A 19,693-nucleotide genomic window follows, 5' to 3' on the forward strand; every position below is an offset into this window, starting at 1 on the left:
ACGCGAGTCGGGTTTCCCGCCCTTGAGACAAAGTCTGTACTCGGCGGCTCGGCACTCGCTCTCTGCTGGGTGGGGCTTCGCACGCCCGCGGGGAGTAAGACCAACAAACAGGTGGTGCCACGCGTGAAGCGGAGCCCGCACGGAAGAAAACGCGCCCGAAGGGGTGACCCGAGCACGTTGCGGGCCAGCCGGCGTGGCAGCCGCCCTCGCAGAAATAGGAATCCTCGCTCTGCCGGGGGCGGCCCGGGCTCCATCAGCCGCGGGAGCACGGCCAGTGGCGCAGCCGGGCTGGGTGAGGCCCCCGCCGCCCCGCGGCTGTGCCCCTGTGCAGAGGTAACATCGCGTGTCTCAGCAGAAGTGGGTGCGGTGGGTGGGAAGGGAGTCGCTGGGACAAACCGGAGGGCGGCGGGGAGAGAAGATAAAAAAAAAAAAAAAAAAAAAAAAAAAAAGAAAGTATTACCTGGCCCGTACGGGGATCGAACCCGCGACCTTGGCGTTATTAGCACCACGCTCTAACCAACTGAGCTAACCGGCCGGCCGACGACGAGGGCTCCCTCTGGGGGTGGATAACGGCACGCCGGCCCTACCGCCCCCACCCCGCCACTCCGGAGGGGAGGGCAGGAGAGGCGGCAGGCGGAAGGAAGGGACCGCCTCGCCCCCCGGGAGGGCCGGAGCCGGGCCCGCGCGGGTGGGAACACACGCTTAACTGGTCAGCCCAACCAGAAAGCACTCTGCCGCGTCTACAGAGATGCGGCGCCTGGGAGGTAGCAACCACCACAGGACACGGTCAGGGGGCGACTTCACCCCGAGGTCAACAGGCTAACACTTCCCCAGGTTTTCTAGGGTATGGTTCCAGTTTTATTTAATTAAACAAAATATTTGGGGTACTTATTTTAAAGCGTTTACTGTTCAGGCTGTTTAATGCTATGGTGGGTTGACCCTGGCTGGATGCCAGGTGCCCACCAAAGCCACATCTATCACTCCCCCTCCTAAGCTGGACAGGGGAGAGAAAATAAAATGAAAGGCTCATGGGTTGAGATAAAGACAGGGAGATCACTCACCAATTACCATCACGGACAAAACAGACTCACCTGGGGGAAATTAATTTAATTTATTGCCAATCAACCAGAGTAGGTAATGAGAAATAAAACCAAATCTCAGAACACCTTCCCTCCACCCCTCCCTTCTTCCCAAGCACAGCTTCACTCCTGGATTCTCTACCTACCCCTCCCCGAGCAGCACACAGGGACAGGGAATGGGGATTATGGTCAGTTCATCACACATTGTCTCTGCCACTTCATCCTCTTCAGGGGCAGGACTCCTCACACTCTTCCCCTGCTCCAGTGTGGGGTCTCTCCCACAGGAGACAGTCCTCCATGAACTTCTCCAACGTGGGTCCTTCCCACAGGCTGCAGTTCCTCATGAACTGCTCCAACATGGGTCCCTTCCACAGGGTGCAGTTCTTCAGAAACACACTGCTCCAGCGTGGGTCCCCTGCGGGGTCACAAGGCCTGCCAGAAAACCTGCTCCAGCGTGGGCTCCTCTTTCCACGGGGCCACAGGTCCTGCCAGGAACCTGCTCCAGCATGGGCTTCCCACAGGGTCAAAGCCTCCTTTGGGCATCCACCTGCTCTGGTGTGGGGTCCTCCCTGGGCTGCAGGTGGAGATCTTCTCCACCATGGACCTCCACAGGCTGCAGGGGGACAGCCTGCCTCACCATGGTCTTCCCCACAGGCTGCAGGGGAATCTCTGCGCCAGCACCTGGAGCACCTCCTCCCCCTCCTTCTTCACTGACCTGGGGGTCTGCAGGGTTGTTTCTCTTACATGTTCTCACTCCTCCCTCCAGCTGCAGTTTCTGTTCCACAGCAACTTTTCCCCTCCTTAAATGTTATCCTAGAGCTGCAACCACCGGTGCTGATGGGCTCGGCCTTGGTCAGTGGTGGGTCCATCTTGGAGCCGGCTGGCTTTGGCTCTGTCGGACACAGGGGAAGCTTCTAGCAGCTTCTCACAGAAGCCACCCCTGTAGCCCCCCCGCTACCAAAACCTTGCTGTGCGAATCCACTACAAATGCACTGTTAAGATCTTAGTTTGCGTGGACAAACGATTCACCTTTTCCTAGTACTTTGCTTTTTGCTACATACACAGCATTGAAAAGACCACTTTTCTTCTCAGCTTTGAAGCCTACAGTAACATACATTACATCCATTTAGCAAAAGGGAAACACCATGACGGGGGGATGACACCTCTCCAAAATGCAGGGTTTTTTGGAGACCGGCTCACTACGGCTCGGTGAGGAGAAGAACACGGTCAGTACTCCGCGAGGCCGTCCTCCAGATCCTCGTCTCTCCATTTACTCCTCCTGCAAGCTGGGAACTGGAGACGCGCACGGCACTCGCCTAAGCGGCCCAGAAGCGAAGCCCGCGTAACTCAAGCCTGCAGCGGCAGGCGGGAACCACCAGGGATCAGGAGATCACCGAAGATCGACTCCGGCCGGCCGGGGCGCCGCAGAGACCGAGCTCCCGCACCAGCCGCCAGCCTGCAAGTGACTGCCGCAAGCCAGGGCCACCGATGCCGCCACTGGACTGACGGAGCGCTCGCCGATGTGGAGCGAGGGCTGCACGCACTAACCCCTTACCAACGTAAGGCTCAGCGCCACGGTCCCAGGGAAGACAGGCCCGGGGAGCGCGGGGAGAAGAACCGCTCCCCGCAAACCAAGACACGGGCGGAGGTGCGGAACCGAAGGGCCGCCGCCACACGCTCCGTGGCCGAAAGGGACGCCGGCGCTCGCCCGGCGCCTCAGCGAGCAGCGGCAGGGCAGGGCCCCGCCGGCTGACAGACGCCCGCCGCCGCTCCGACAACAGAGCATGCGCAGCGCTCTTGGCGAGCGGAGGCCGGGCAATTAAGGCGGCTGCCCCCGCGCCGTGCCCGCTGCGCCTGCGTCACCTCCCTCCCCGCCGGCCGGGCGGCTGCACTGCGCCTGCGCGGCTCTGGCGGGGGCGGGGAGCCGGAGCCTGCGCGGTTGCCGGGGTGACGGGAATACAACATGGCGCGCTGAGGGCCTGGCGGCCGGGAGGTGTTCGGCGGTCAGGAGGGCGCCCGGTCGCTCTCTCGCTCACCCCGAGACCTGCAGGCGAGCGCAGGATGAACAGTAAGGGGGTGTGGGGGAAAGCAGCGGGCCCTGCTCGGTGTGCGGGCCGCGGGCAGAGGGCCCTTCCTGAGGGGTGGTGTGGGCCCCGGCGCCTCTGGGGAGGCCTGCGATCAGCGGGGACCGGGTTCCCGGGCCGCGCGGGGAGCACTCGGGCTGAGGTGGTCGTAGGTGCTTTTTTAGTCCCTGGAAACCGCCGTCACTGTAGCCCGCTGCCAGCTCCTAGATCTCCCTGCGTAGACCGCACATGTCAACGCTGGTCTCTCTCTGCATGCCAGTCCTCCTCTTCAACAGGGTGCTAATAAGTCTTTCTCCCACTCCTGTGAAGCAGTAGCCTGTCTGTCTTCCGGTATCTCTAAGTACCTTCTCAGAAATTGCTAAGTTTTCTCATTATTTGTTCTGCAAGCCTTTCTTTCCATTACTTAGCATCCTTCTTCAAATCAACCCGTGTCACATCCTACACGTTTGGCAGATATCCGAATGCAATAATTATGTACCATGGCCTTGTGACTGTGGCTGCAGCTGAACTTCTTGTTGCTTTCTTTGGTGTTTTTTGGTTATTTCTCTCTTCCCACATGCATCAATGTCATATTTAAATGTCGTGGTTTTTTCTTCCTCAGCATCTCAACACCTTCACAACAAAATATCTGCTTTAGATTTTTATAATACACTGGTTTGGCTATTGTAGTGCTATCTTTTCTGTCATTTTGCATTGGATTCTTTAATTCCAAATGATGGTTGATTTTCTGTGCTCTCTAGTTACAGTAATACAGGTGTAGTCTTTGAATTCCATCACTTGCCCATAATTTTAATTTACATTGTTCTTAGTTTCCTGGGTCCTGTAGCCTCTTGCACATTAAATGGCCCTTCTGTTGAATGATTACCTCTCTGCCATTTTCATGGCCACTTTTTTGGTGTTAGACTAGTTCAGATTGCTACAACTTATTCATCCTAACCTTTATCTGCCTTTCTGCTAACCATTCTAAGCCTGAACATCTGTGTGTGCTGAAACAGGGAAAGGAAGGAAGAGGTTAGGCAATATCTAGCTTGTTATAGATGCCATGAAAGAATTGTTAACTGGTAATTAGGTCTTCCTTAATGTTATATGCAAGTGTAATTAAAACACTGTTTATTCAATTTCATCCTCAAAGCTTTCAGTCTTGAAATGGTGATAAAATTTTTAACATTTCTGTCATTCTTCATCTTTGAGTACCACAAATTCAGGTAAACTAACTGGTACTTAGTTTTGTTTTGTAGCTGTAGTAAGTTTCATAGCCTAAAATTGACACGCTTTGACCTGACTGTTCTCTTTCAATGTGTGTTTGAAGTCCATTGTTTTGGTGGGGTTTTTTTGCAACCTGGTCACTTTGAAAGGATCAGTTATGTGGTGCTGAAGTGGATTTTTAAGAATCGCCAGAAATCTTGGCTTGTGGAGGCAAATTCAAAATTTGTATTAAATTGTTAGTACATTTGAAGTCTAACTTTTATATCTTCTTATTCTATATAAACGTTTATTATTCTTACAATGTCCGAGTTCCTTTCAGCTTCTCATTAAACGATAACTAACTTGTCACATGATCATTCTAATTTTCTCCCTAGGAGAAACGCGCTCTCATCTTCAGTGACCTGTTTTGTTGAGAGTTTACACGTTGATTTTACGCATCAAAAAGACATTTCAAATAATGCAATTTTCATTCCTAATTCTGTGCTTTATTCAATCAATTGAAATTATTCAGGTCTTTGCTGTCAGTCTTTTCACTGGATGGCTCTCTCTCAAGTGCAAGGTTAAAGCCTCAGTTTTTTGTTATGTGTGGGGTTTTTATTTTGTATATATAGTACTCTATTGTAAAAAAATTAAAATAACAAACCTTACACACTTACATGAAGAAAATCTTTAGTGCTGTAAAAATGTTTTAAAGTGTGTAGAGAATTAACTCTTCTCACACTATTAGAACTCTTCAGTTTAAAATTTTTTAAAAAATCAAATTATTCTGAGCCCTCCACTGTCACCTGGACTTCTGTTGTAGGAGCAAAACACATGTACAGAAGAAACTATAGCAAAACCAAATTATATAAACATATACTATCTGACTTCCTTATATATCTAAAAATATTTTCAATAAATTTGTACAATAATGCTTTCCCTGTGTTTCTCTGCCAAAGTACTTTGGTTTATTAACACCTATGGCTGGTATACCATAGATATTAAGATCCTACTTTCAGATCATATGATTTGAAATTTTTTTTATGCCAGAGAATCAATTACTTACATTTAAGAAAAGAAAAATGTGGGATTGCCATTTATTAGAATCAAGGAGTAGGTCAACAAATAGCTTTTTTTTTTTTTTTTGTATCTGCCTCGGGGCTGGCTGGCTCTGACGTTATATGAACATACAACATAGCCAGTGTGTATCTGCCTGATTGGTGAGTATCAGTTGCTACTAAAAAAATCCATTGACGCTTTTTCTTTGGAATTCTGTAAGAGTGGGATTTAAGTATTCTGAATTTTCACCATCTTATAGTTAGCTATTTAGATAGTTACAAAATTAAAACTTAAGGTGAGAGGTAGAGAGCACGGTGCAAGTGTGATTTCTGCTGACAAAGCATGTTACTTGTTCAGTCCTGTGGCTTAGTGAATGCCAAAGGCTAGGGATCACCTTGCTTAAAGGACTAATTGACCAGTTATCAAATAACAGCCACATGAATTAAACAGTCTCATAGTCTCTTCCCTATTTTGGAGTCTCTGTTAGAGATTACCTCCTTTACCCATAATGATTTTCAAATTCTGTTTCTGCTTTTAAAATAGTTCTATATGTGAATTGTGTGTATAAAGTGCATTAGATGGTGTCATTGATTTTAAATTACTCTGCTTTTTCCCATTTTTCAAATTTAGATAGCCTAATTAGTTAGTTTATGATCCCACATGATGGATAATGATCAGAAAACGTAAGCAGCAGGTGATAAAAATGAGAAGAGCAACTGACAGTTCTCACAGAAGTGCTGCTACTATATTGGAGAAAGAGGGATTTGCAAGGGGAAGGTTTCTACTAATTAAAATATAAGCATTTGGATCACAAGGAGAGGAAAGACCTTTTTTTTTTTTCCCATGGGAGTAAGTGTGACAGTTGGGTGGAGAAAAGAGATGAAAACAATACAAATTGATTGCTAGTTGGAAGACAGCGTTAGAATGTCCCTGCCTCCGTAACTTTTCCCTCTGCAAAATTTCTTGGCAGGCTTTCTCCACTGTGAGGCTGTATTTATACTTGTAAATTAAACATATCTGGAAATCTTCTTGGACACAAAGAGCAGCTGGCATGAAATGGCCCACATCTATGCTAGTAAATTCTCTTATCTTCCAAAACAAGGCAGTAGGACAGAAACTGCTTGAGAAATGACCTTAGAAGGAGTCCTCACATCAGGTTGGGAAGGTGCCTAGGAGACTGCAGGTTGTCACAGGCCAAATCCATGCCAGGGACTGTTGTCACAGTAACTAATACAGACAACTACACTTCATTGAATTTACTGCTATCAACGTAGCTTAAGACTCCTACGGTTATTCTGACTCCTATAAAAGGTTGAACATGATAAAAGAGGTTTCCTGCTCAGCCTCCCTCAAAATGACTGGGTTTGGAGCTTTCTTAAATAATAAGACTATGTCAAAAGCAACAGCAGCATAAAGCTAACCAGATGTGGTTTTGCTCAGATGAAATCATTGGATGAATTATCAAGGATAGAATCTGTAGGTGCTAAAAATAAAGGGAAACAGGAGGACAAAGTGGGTGAAGGGATTGGTAAGGAACAGTCAATCACAAAGCTGAAGGAGAATAAAGGAGGAAAGGAAAGAAAAGAAATGTCAATTCTGAAGGAAATTAGGAGAAGAGTCAGAAATTAATATAAATAAAGCTTTCTTTGTAACCCTTATGTTATCTATCTGCTTCATCTCTTGAAGTTCTGCAGAACTAGAATTGACTGATTTTTCACTTGCTTGTGTTTGGTGCACTTCATTATCAAAGCCAAGCATTATTTTTGGCCTAGTGCAAAACTCATATCTGAATTTAATATGGGAATAAAGCTTGAAAAGCAGCAACTGCTTTGCTTAAAAAAAAAAAAAAAGTTAAACCAAAAACAAACAAAAAACACCCAACCCAAAACAAACAAACAAACAAAAAACCCAAAAGCACCCAAACAACAAAAACCCCCATGTTGGAACAATGACAAGATACATTTGCTTTTCAAGATAATTTTATGTTTTCAGTACAATGTAAATAAGGCAGGGGGGTATGAAAGAAGCAAAGAATAAGTTCAGGTATGAGTTGCTAGTGTGCTGCAGCAGAGAAAACGTATGATGTGCTGTGTGCAGAGGCATCATGTCTCTGAGCAAGGAGGTAGTTATTGTCTAAGATAGAATTACTGTATTTTACTTTCAGGAATACAGATTTCTGTAATATGGGCAGCAAAACTTTAGTTGCTGTTATTCATTATATTTTCTCTCAAATAACTTTTGTGTTAACAAAAAAACCCTTTTATTTAAAGTATTTCCATTAGTCAGAATTTAACAAATTGAGTATGGATTGATGTGCAGTGTTCATAACAATTTCTATTTTAAACACACTGAAACAGTTTATTTTTGTTTTTAGAATATCAACCAGTTGGTAAGATAGGAGAGGGAACATTTTCTGATGTTCTGAAGACACTGAGTCTTAGGGATGGAAAGTACTATGCATGTAAACACATGAAGCAACATTTTGAAAGGTATGCATAATTAATCATAGTACTACAGAAAATCTTATTTAAATTCAGTAGGGAAATGTGAAATTAAGACTAAGTGAAGTTTTTTGAATACACATGTATTAAAAAGGTTTGCATGCAGTACAGAAACGGAGCTCTGTTGCTGATTATGCAGGGCCTTCCCATTTGGCATTTGGGTTATTTCCTTGAGTACTCTAATTGATGTCATCCACTGTACTAAATGCTGCCCAGCCACTAGGTCGAGGGTGAAACAAGAAGAATGAGGACTAAATAGTTGATTTCTGCCTTTCTGAATGCACTGAATATACTTGTGCTGTTTTTCTTTTTGCTGTAAATAGTAATAGGAGGAGGAAAAGTGTCAGTCCTCCCCCTGGACAATACTCTTTTCAGTCTTACTTTAAATGCTGTTTTAATGCAAGTTTAAAACACTGTATTTATCCTTAGTCCATGTATAGCATTAGTTCTACTTCATATTTGCATTTATGTTTAATTACATCCATCAGCAAGATGCTATATGATCATAAAACAGGTGCTTTTTATCAGTTAGGAAAATAGAGGAGAGGGCTGTGTGGAAGTAGACATAGACTTGACATTCTCCTCCCAATATATGTCTGCCAAACAATGCCTTTTGGGTCACTGACTTTGTATTCTCAGTTAAAAATATTAAGTTCCTAGTGAAATCAGTGGGAGTGACACATTTGTACATACAAAGTAAAATGGGACATTTTGCTCTTGGGTGAGATTTCACAATGTAACTCAGCTTCAAAGGCTGTAAGTTTAAAAAAAACCACTCAAATATCTTCAAGTAATGCGGCTTCTGATTCTCTCTTGTGTTGTTAGAGATCTGTTGGTCCATTTATACGTTACCTACAAGTGACAAAATTGTTCAATTTATGATCAAAAGAGTATTTAAATTAACTGCTTATCTATATCAACAGCAGATGGTATACAATTCAGTGGTAGGGCGTAACAATAGGGCACAACAAGCAGACTCTATTTTTCATGTAGCATGTTTAAAACATCTTTTAGGACTTTAACCCTTTGATAAATTGACTGACAAATTCTTTTGATTAAAAGAACTCTTTTAGCAACAGATAACAGTGTTTTCAACAGAACCTACCCATACAAGTTTCACATTGGAAAATATTGTTTTGGCTTTTAGCTTTAAGTCTGAGTGTGAGAAGGCATGTGTCCTGCTCTGATCCATTACCTAGTGTGCAAAGCTCTTTGTTTCCTGCTTCCTCCCCAGAGTTTCTGTAGCATGTAGTTTTGTTGTTTATTAAAGTCTAGGAAGGCAACATAATAATTAAACAATAATTGAACAGTGTCTATTTTTCATATAAGAGGTTAGCATCAAAACTTAATTTCAAATGTTAAATTTGGCAAGGCTAGATTGTCACTTTCAGCATCATGCTGAGCAATAGTTGGAATGTATGCTACATCAACGCAGAATAAACAGTATCATAGATACTATTATGCAACACAAAATTCCTCCCAGATAGCTCCTTGGCATGGTAACTGGTGTCTGGAGCACAATTCATTACTACTTACCTTGTTTAGGTAAGTCCAGATACTCCAGACTGCAAGAAGGAATAAAGCCATTCTCCTGATTACTGATTTGCTCTATTGAAGAAATAAAGCAGGCAAACAATTTATCAGGTCCTGTGTTTGAAAGTTCAATTACAGGCTGAAGTGGAGTAGATTCTGACAGTCTCATGGCAGAGAAGAAAGACAGTTATAATCCAGTCCCTGATTGCAAGTCAGTCTTCCTCTTTTTCTTTTTAATTCAACTTTAGTATGGAACAAGTGAATAATCTGAGAGAAATACAAGCACTAAGGAGGCTGAGTCCACATCCTAATATCCTTGTGTTACATGAAGTTGTTTTGTAAGTATGGTGCATTCATTTCTTTATTTTTTTTATTCCTTTATTTGAACGATATTCAGTAACTTTTGGGTCTAGAGGCAACCTATAGGCACTTAACCAGCTTTTTATTCCAACAGAAAGAAAAAAACAGATGTGTCAAATTCTGAAGTCTTCGTGCCTTTTTGGTTAAGAAAATCTAATGTAGCTCTCACTTTTTCTGGCTCTTTTGCAGCAGTATTAAAATTACAGACTAGATATATTTTAAGCATACCTAAACTTCGTATCATAATATGTAATAACTTGCTGGTGATTTCAACCCATGTCCCATATCCAGTGAGTGCTTTAACTGCACAACATCATGTCTACTGGAAACAGTGTTTTGGTAAGGCACTCTCGGAGCTGTGTGGAATAGGCTCTGGTAGTTCAAGGATCTTGGTTTGACTTGTCAGTTTGAACTAGGGATCCAAGCAAACTATTGGGCAGTATCATTTTGTAGGCAACTTTACAGACATCCCTTTGCAAGTAATAGAAGTTTAAACTTCTGAATTAGGCAGCAGCTGAGCTATGAATTTGGAAAGAGATCAATCAGTGATGAAGCTGGGTTCCTTAGCCTCATTAGGCACCTAAGTGTCTTCTGGGCACATGTTCTGTCTCACAAAGAGATCAGGTTTTATGACAGCATTTACTCCATTACTGTGCATTACACTTCCTCACTATGTAACAGCAGATATATATCAAATACTTGACACAAAACTTGTTGACTGCTCTAAAATAATTTTTTCTTGCTCTTCAGGCTGTTTTACTCTTCTGCTCAAGGCTCTGGTACTATACTGTTATTGACAGGCCCGTTTTCTACAAATATATGGAAAGCTGGTAATTGTGTCAGCAGCTTAGCTTTCTGGAATTCTCAGCTTCAGCTGCCGTGTTGTTAACGAAGTGTAATCCAGATGGCCAGCTAGCTCGCCTAGCTCTTTCACAGACTGTCTGCAAACTGAATTGCAGATTGTACCCTCAACCTTTTGCTGTCTGGGTTAATGGAACATTGCACAGGGGATGTACTTTAATGCAATTATCTTACAAGAAAAACTGAAGACCTGAAGACATCTGCCTCTGCAGGGCAGTGAAATGGAAAATAAAGTGTCAGATGTATTATCATATCGTGATAATACTTAAAACTCCTGTGGTCAGTAGAACACAGATTCCAGTCAGATACCAGTTTCCATACAATAGAACCCTACTGGGGACCTAACTAGAAAGTATTTTCATATATGGCGTAACGGCTTTCCTGTCTTTTATTGTAAGATTGTATCAGTTAATTTACTGGAAATTTCTTGATACTGAACAGTGTCATACGCCCAAAGAACATGCCTTCAAATGACTTCATGGTGTAAATCACTTAACTTTTGTAACGGACACTTTGGATAGTATAAACTAAAGCTATGATACCTCAGACCCTAAGTTGAAATATTTCTATGAGAAAGTATCGATTAAAAATGAAAATGCCCATTTTAATACTGGTTAAACTGAATACTTTTTTCTACGCTGTGTACAGATCAACATTTCTAGCTTAAAGTCTCCTTACTTGTTTCTCCAGTGATAAAAAAGCTGGGTCCCTTTCACTGATATGTGAACTTATGGACATGAATATTTATGAGCTGATAAAAGGTATGTAGCATATGCTTAAGAAACACACAAACCCTTCTTGTATAGATCACAAAGTGGAATTAATTATTTTTCACTTGGTTGTTCACTGTTACATATTAAATAATTCATAGGGAAGTTTTGTGCTGTACTAAGTTACTCTTTATTTCTTTCCAGTGCAATACATCCGCTTGTTAAAGGCATGGATGCATGCAGAAGGTTTCTAATGAGTCAGGTCAATGGCCATCTATTTCTACAGTCAAACTCGACATGAAAACAGGGAAACAACCTTGACTGCAAAACACAAAATAATTGCTTTATGTAACAAAAATTGCAACTTAAATAGGTTCTTTGTTAGGTCAGGACTGTAGTGATGTAACAAGAAAATTATTCCCATGAAAACTACTGAATCAATGAATAATGATTTTCAGTTTTTATATCTAGTAAAAATGCCTTTTACCAAATTTTCTCTATAAAATAACATTGTTCCCTGAAACCTCCTATATTTAAAAATCCTGGAGCTGTTTGTTGAAGCAGATGGGAGACCGTAAAGCTTAAGCTTTGTTCCTACAAAAAAGTTTAAAACAAGAGCTGATTTAAAACTAGATCTCATATAGACACCAAAGGAGTTGGATAGAGGAGATGAAGGGGCACTTACTTACAATTCAATATTAAAAGAGGATTTTTTTCTGACTAATTAAAAATTTGTAATGTCTTAACAGTTGGGAGATTCATTTAACTGCTCAATAACTGAGCATGCAACTGTCATTCAGTGTAATAGAAGAGATAAAAGACTTGCTCCAAAACATTACGTTAGTGACACTGAGTATTCAGATTTCTAACAAAAGAAGTAACCCTCTTCCTGACCTAGATACGAATTTGAGGTTAAAATACAGTTGTTTGCTGATCACTGAAGCAGATGTGAATATTTGCTGGTTTAAATAAGACATTTCATTTTTCCAGGATAAATTTGTGAAGTTGTAAATTTAGAGTAATAGCATATAGGAAGGAGTCCTCATTGGATTAGTCTAGTGCATTAAAAACAATCCTGCATCTTCTTCCAGGAAAGATACTGTACTTCAGTTATGAAAAATCAGAATGTTTAGGCATGTTCTTTAACTGCCTTTTTTTTACCTCAGAGTATTTGCTTTCATTTGGTTACATTTCTCAGTGTTTCATTCTTTTTCTGTGAAAAAGCCTGCTATATTAAGCATTATATACAGGTGGAAATTAGTCTAATAGTTTCAGTATGTTCTGCTATGGTGTTTTTTTATTTATTTATTTTAAAATACAGTTTTTAGCAAATTCAAGTTTTCCATAAGAAGATCGTTTTCCTGCCACTTAGTTTTAAAAGCCTCCTTTTTTATGGCATGGTGAATCAGTTCAAAATGATATCTGTGTTCAATTGTAATCTGAAATGCTGCAGTTAGGGGTTATCTAAACATTAATCTGGGTCTACCTGAACTTCTATAAATTGCTGGTTCTTCTTTATGGTATGGATTTTGTGTCTGGACTGTGTTTCCCATGATACAATGTCTTTTCACCTTGTACAGGGTGGTGGTACATGGGGTGGAGCTTGTCAAATCATAGAATAAAATGGGAACATGAACAACAGATTCCTATGGAGATTATAATAAATTTTTTAAAAGTATTTTGATATTTTGAAGTATTAAAGTATTTCATTTGGGTCAAGTGCTTTGCATTCTTCAGAAATTAATTTTGGAGTTTCAAAGTAGACATGTCAACACCACAATTTCCTATTGGCTTATTGCAAAGTCAAGAAATGTAACATGGCAGTCATTTCAAACAATAAATATAGCAATAATTCCAAGTACGTAGTTAAACTGGAAAATTAATCTTAGTTCTGAGCCAGAACACTTATTGACTGAGGATATCTAGATAACAATGGCACATAGAAGGAGCTCCTTTTGAATTTTCAGTGCTGTGATTTGAAGGAGTGCGTTACTAATTTGTAGAACAATTAAATTGTGTTCATTAGCAATGCTCTGTCACAAAACAATTTTCAGAGTGTACAAAAGTAGTTCCATTTCAGATGATTTGTAGTCTTTTGTAAATTTCTGCAGCATATAGTAATGCAAATGCTTGTCATTTTCTGACTATAAATCTTGCAAAATTAAGATTAATACAGGTGCAGAACAACTTAAAAAAGCTGTAAGTTAGAAAAATTTAGAGGCGAGCATGGGTTGTATGAAATTTTGTAATGAAGAAAAACTTGAAGCAGGGGTTGACTGAAAATGAATTTCTAATTTAACAAGGTGTATGGAAACACTTCTGTAATTAGAACAGTTCACTGTAATGCTACTAATGTGGAAAGTTGATCCTTTGGGTTTTTTCCTTAAACTGACAGATTGGTGTCAAGACAAGGCTATTTGTCTTTACACAAAGTCATAATACTCTTGCTATTAATTTATAGTGGTATCACAAGTCATTTAATAACTGAAAAACAGTCTTGCCTTTTGTTTAATCAAGAACAGTTTGGTCATTTAAAGTAATGAAAAAAATATGGCTCTGAGAGAGGTGGGAAGATGCCTCAAGCAAAAACAATTATAGCCTCAAGTGCCACCACCTTACAATTCGCTTCATCATTACTTCCAACTAAGGTTTCTCTAATGATAAATCTGGAAGTAGCAGAGCATCTGCTCCAGATTTTACTAGTGACCTGTAATGAAAAAACAATTGAGCAGGACTTTTTTTTTGTGAAGGCCTGGTTTTTTAAATACTACTAATTATGTGAGTTGGTTTGAATAGCTGCATTTTTATAAAATCTTTTTTCCACTATAAATGTCAAAAATCTTGATGTTGAAAACACCATTTATCTCTACTCAGGTAATAATACTACAATTCCTGATGTAAATGGTACTCTGTTTCAAGTACTTGTTATCTAATCCTGCTCAGTGGATTATGTGGCTGACTGGAGGAGTGCTGTAATCAGTTAGGAACACAAGTCCTGCTGGCTGCTAGGACTTGCAGCCTCAATGAGTTAGTGTCCTGATAATCTCCCTCCTCCTCCCCAGCCAATTACTCATACTACTGTCACCAGGCAGATCAGTACCTGCTTTGTTTTTCAAAAATGTGATCATTTCTGCCTCCGTTGATGACATTGCAGCGTTACATAAAGGCATTACAGCAAGATTAAAAGACCTTTGGAGCCTATAAAAGAAAAAAGCTGAGTAGTTACTTGAGTGGCTCTGAAAAACAGATAAATTTTATAACTGTCATTATTGTGCAACAGCAATAGCAAGCTAAACTACATAGGCTAACCTTTAATTGGCAAGTCAAATGTGAATCACGGTCATTTAAGTATTGCAGTAATTGGAGGTGATTGATATGAATCTTGAACCTTAAGGACAGTTACTTTGTTTAGAGAGGAAATTAGATGTCTAGTGAAATATTGCAGTTCTGTTAGAACTTAGGGAAACAAATACTGCAAGAAAAACATGCAGTAAAAGCGAAGGCAGATTACAGACTGTTAAATTGACAGTTGTTAGCTGAACTGTTCTGGTGCATACTGAAATCTAAATTATGTCTGAAATTGAGTGGAAAATGGATTACAAAGCTAGCTATAAATGACAAGAATTGTATAATTGAAAAAGGTAATATCAATGCACTATAGGAAGCTGAAGAGTAATTTTTTTTGTATTCTGTGGTTTGCTAAAAAGGACTTGTACAACTTGAAATTTAATTCTAGGAAGGAGAAAGCCATTACCTGAAAAAAAAATTAAGAACTACATGTACCAGTTATGCAAATCTCTTGATTACATACATAGGTAAGAGACCTGGTTCAGCAACAGCTTTACAGAAAATGTATCATACATTTATTTCAGGGTCATCTCTAAGCAGAGACATACAATTGTCTGGGGCAGCAGGCTGCTGCAGGGGGGAAAAAGGTGCATCTTTGCCTATAGCAGAGCCCTGGAAGGCAGCAAGCAGGCAGCCCAGGCTGCTGCCAGCACCCCAAAGGAGCTGTAGTACCTGCTGCAGGGAGCCCTCCTGGGAGGGGGTGGCCCTTGCAATCCTGTAGTAACCCTGGTGAGAGCAAAAGCAGAAAGCCTGGCCTCCCATTCCCATACTTATAGCTGTTGTCTCAACATGGTGGCAAAATTCAGGTTTTTTACTATGCTGTTGATAAGTTTGAAGAAAGTGTCAGTTTCTTTAAGTATTTTTCTACAAATAATTGGAAGCACTGATAATGTTTATCTTTTTACTGAACTCTTCTCTCTGGTGTTTATATTGGTACAGAAATGGGATATTTCACAGAGATGTGAAACCAGAAAACATATTAATAAAGGTAATTAATTTTATGTGAGACTATTTAACTGAAAGTGAAGTGTACCAGTATTTTTCTCTTTACTCTGAGAAGGTAATGTTTCTTCATGAATAAAACTACAGTTTTTAAAAAATAGACAGTTACCTCTAATACCATATTCCTGATGAACAAGAAAGTTTGTTATTGGCTAAAATGTGAACTTAATCAGATGCATTACAGCCTGCATGTGTTCACTCCAGCCTAAAAACCTGTTCTTTATCCTCTATTATATATTTTCCTTTCTGTGTTAACCTAGAAACAAGCAATAGGGTTCCGTTCTGCAGCTCACACTTGCTACATTCAATTCCTACATTTAGTGGAAGTTATCCATACAAAAGAGAGCAGAAGGTATTAGCTTTCAGAAGATTTATTCACTGAAATCTGTTCTCCTGACAGTTTCAGAATGTTACTTTGCTAATGTCTGAAAAGCAAGGATTTCAAAATTCAGTTTATGAAATTTTATTTTCTGGAGATAAATTTTTCTTTTAAATATTAGAAGTGTACAGGAGAAGCTCTTACAAAGAGAAGCCAAAGCCACCTATTACATCAATGCTAAACACAAGAACTCTAAGAAAATAACTTAATCCAGATGTCCTATTTCGCAGTCTTCCATTCAGTAATAGTCCATATGCTTTTCAATTAACTCTTAGGTCTTTCTTTTAAGGATGTACAGAACTGTATTTGAACATATTAAGGGACACAGATATCTTCAAGCCTGGAGCTACTTGCTACTTAAATGCAGTTTTACTGTTATAATACTACCCCTGGGATTTCTGGAAGCTTATTCTTAAAGTAATCTGTGATTTCTTTATGATGACTACTTCACACATTTAAGTAAAATCTTTGTTTGAATATTCCAGCATTTCTAATTTGTCAAAATACTTTATTTTTGCAGCAGAATACCCTGAAGTTAGGAGATTTTGGATCTTGTAGGAGTATCTATTCTAAGCAGCCACATACGGAATATATCTCCACACGCTGGTATCGAGCACCTGAATGCTTACTTACAAATGGCTACTATAGTTACAAAATTGATATGTGGAGTGCTGGCTGTGTTTTCTATGAAATCACAAGGTACAGTGGAGGATTTTGGTTATTATTAATAAAGAAAATCAAAGGTAAATAACTCAAATAAGTAGCACATGGTATGGGTAATATGATCTCTGTTTCCATGGTTTTGTGGAAGCTTCTTCTGTGATTAGTCTGCAGGGGTCATGAGGCAGTAATCCTGTTTTGTCTGTCACTCTCTTCACCCTATGGCAGGTTAGTAATAAAGCAGTGGGATGTTCAAGAGAACATAGTACCAACAAAAAATTATTTACAAGGAAAATAACATTTTTGAACAGTTGGTTGTTTTGTTGTTTGGTTGGGGTTTTTTCCCCCATTGGCTTCATATTCGATTTGGTAAAAATGTACTTTCTCTGCTTTATCTCTGAATAGAGTATGGCTCATTTCCTCTCATAAGCATCGCTAACTATCCTCAATCTTGTTAATGCACTTGATGGTAAAATTTTTCCCTCTTTTTTAACTTATTATTCTGCAAAACCAGAGGAGATTAGAGAAGACACTCCCTCTGATTTACTACTTTGATTTACAATATAGTGTGTTTAAGACCCTTGTGCCGGGACCTTATGTCCTGGAATATTTTGAAGTTGGATTCTGATGAAGGAAGAGTTCAGGAAAACCTGGATTAAAGTCCTTTAAGCTTTTCAATGACACTGAAACTATAACTAAAAAAAATTGTCACTGGTCTTCAAGAAAAAAGGAAAAATAACCACCATGAGTGTATCTCCAGTATCTTTGTGCCCTAGCAACGGCAGCAGTTCTTCTTTATTCTCCTCCCACACTGCTGTCTCTGATATGCAACCAGGAGTGATAACATTTTCTTTGCTACTTTCCTCCTCCTCCTCCACATGGCAAGTACAGCTGCTGCCATCACCATCACATTAAATGACAACCCTTATGCTTTGCCTGCTAACTTGTAGAAACAGTTCTACTTCAGTCAGAAAACTGTTAACAGAAAAATCCCAAATGTGGCAGTTCTCTTGCAAAGTAATTTGGACCAAAAGCTTTAAAAATGCTGTGGTTTTCCATTTCAGTTTGACTCAGGTGGGCTTTGAAGTTTGGCAAGAAAATTACATGCTGCAAACTTAAGTTTTCTTAAGGCAAAAAACCTTAAAGATATTTCCTCGTAATTTTAGCTTAATGTAACGAATTTCATTCTTTGCAACCACTGCACATTTTCAGAGACCTGATAGATGTGTTCAGCGAGAAATGAAGGATGTTTATTGGAAATTACAGAATTAAAAAAAGATACAGGCTTGCCAAGCTAAAGGAAGTTATGGACAGGGGTTTTTCTTTTTAAGTAAGTGCATCTTGCAGGTTTTGCTGTTGAGCATTTGCGTAAGCCTTTATGTTTACATCACACTGTCTAAGAATTTTTAGTCTTTTACTCAGCCATGCTTACCTTTCAAATCTTGGTCTCCCTCCTTCTGTTCCTTTTAAGCATGGTTCCTGGATTACATTTTTTTGTGGATTGCACTGTTGTTCTTCACTATGTTACAGTTTTACATTTAGAGGCAGCACAGTTTTGCAGTTCACACAAAAGCTACTCCCAACTGCTTGTCTTGATAAAGCTGCACAACATGAATCAGATCTCTTTTCTTTCCTTCCTCTACTCAAAGCTTTATGAAGACGTTCAGAGAAGTGTGCAGCCAGCTGTTTGATTGAATCTGCATTCAGTTAAAAGAAGTTTCCCCCATCAACAAAGAGGGCTGAGTATTTTGCTTTCAAGAATCATGGGGTGCTACTGAAGTGTTTCTTACATTATAAGCCCAAGGAAATGTTCTGTTAATATCGAAAAAAGCAACATGTGCAAGAAACAAATGTTAGTGGACCTAACTTGTTAAGTTAGGTTGCTCTATTATGATAACGTTTTCAAGGACTCTATCCTTACATTAACTGAGGATCAAGCTCAGGAACACAGTTCAAATTACCATCTTTCCAGTATTGCTGCTTGCAGAGAACCTGTGTGTTAGGAATGGAATGTTTCTTATATATTTCTATGTGCATACACAGCAAGAGGAACTGCTTGACTCTGCTGTCTTAAAACGAGGAAAACACATTGTCTTCTGGGATCTGCCACTTTACTAGACGAAAACAATCCCATATCCATTGCCTTTCACCAGGAGGGATGTTGTCTTTATATATTTTACCCCAAACCTGTGAGGAGAGGGCAACTACAGGTTTCTTTTTAATAACCCAAACTACCCTTTCCATCCAAACATGCAATTCTATTGGTTTGCTGCTCACATGCTATCCTTCAGTTGTTGGTTGGTATTAAACTGTCCACAAATGAATAATTCTAAAATGTATCTTCCTTGTAAATGAAAATTTTTTAAGTGGCAGCTATGCCACTTAAACTAGTTTAATTGTGTCTTCTCTAGTGCTAATACCATCTCTTACCTTGCAGTTTTCAGCCTCTCTTCCCTGGATCTAATGAGCTGGACCAAATTTCAAAAATCCATGACATTATAGGCACTCCTGCTAACAAAACTCTCAAGAAGTTCAAGCAGTAAGTATGCACTCCCATAGTCATTAATCTCACTGTTTAAATATCCACAATGTAACTGTAAAACCATGTGCAATTTCTGCTTAGGGAACCACCACAAAAATCTAATTCTGTTGCAATGGCTGCTGACCAAAGAGCAGTGTCTTCTATCCCTACCCAGAGATAGATAGTCACACATTCGTGATCCTTGTAGGCAGAGCAGTGGAAATCTGAGCCTATATCAATATTATTTGGCCTTTTATTTCCACAGTATCTTTAAGGCCAATGACATAACTTGTTAGGAAAGAAAACTTTCTTTTTTTCCCAAGTATTACTTACTTGTCCCTAAAAAAATGATTACCTAAATCAGATGAGGATAATTTTTTTCAGTAAATGGTAATTCTTTCTTAATATGCA

At 40.2% G+C, this 19,693-nt stretch overlaps 1 protein-coding gene and 1 non-coding gene across 5 annotated transcripts in view; one reads left to right on the plus strand and one right to left on the minus strand.

Moving 5' to 3' along the window:
* Nucleotides 1–461: 461 nt before the first annotated feature.
* TRNAI-AAU (transfer RNA isoleucine (anticodon AAU)) lies at nt 462–535 on the minus strand. The gene has a single exon. It is a non-coding gene; the product is annotated as a tRNA-Ile (tRNA).
* A 2,271-nt stretch (nt 536–2,806) lies between these two features.
* MOK (MOK protein kinase) overlaps nt 2,807–19,693 on the plus strand; it is a 42,862-nt gene continuing 25,975 nt past the window's right edge. For 2 of the 4 annotated variants that reach the window (XM_069783444.1, XM_069783443.1), the window contains exons 1-8: nt 3,022–3,147; nt 7,782–7,896; nt 9,690–9,779; nt 11,353–11,423; nt 15,109–15,187; nt 15,660–15,708; nt 16,622–16,800; nt 19,199–19,300. In XM_069783444.1, the coding sequence (XP_069639545.1) occupies nt 3,141–3,147; nt 7,782–7,896; nt 9,690–9,779; nt 11,353–11,423; nt 15,109–15,187; nt 15,660–15,708; nt 16,622–16,800; nt 19,199–19,300 (692 nt within the window). In that variant the 5' untranslated portion in view covers nt 3,022–3,140. Of the gene's footprint in view, nt 3,148–7,781; nt 7,897–9,689; nt 9,780–11,352; nt 11,424–15,108; nt 15,188–15,659; nt 15,709–16,621; nt 16,801–19,198; nt 19,301–19,693 lie in introns of all 4 variants that reach the window. The other 2 variants (XM_069783447.1, XM_069783446.1) reach the window with 2 other exon arrangements.

This window comes from Haliaeetus albicilla, chromosome 5, assembly GCF_947461875.1.
Source record: "Haliaeetus albicilla chromosome 5, bHalAlb1.1, whole genome shotgun sequence".
NCBI classification, from domain to species: Eukaryota; Metazoa; Chordata; class Aves; order Accipitriformes; family Accipitridae; genus Haliaeetus; species Haliaeetus albicilla.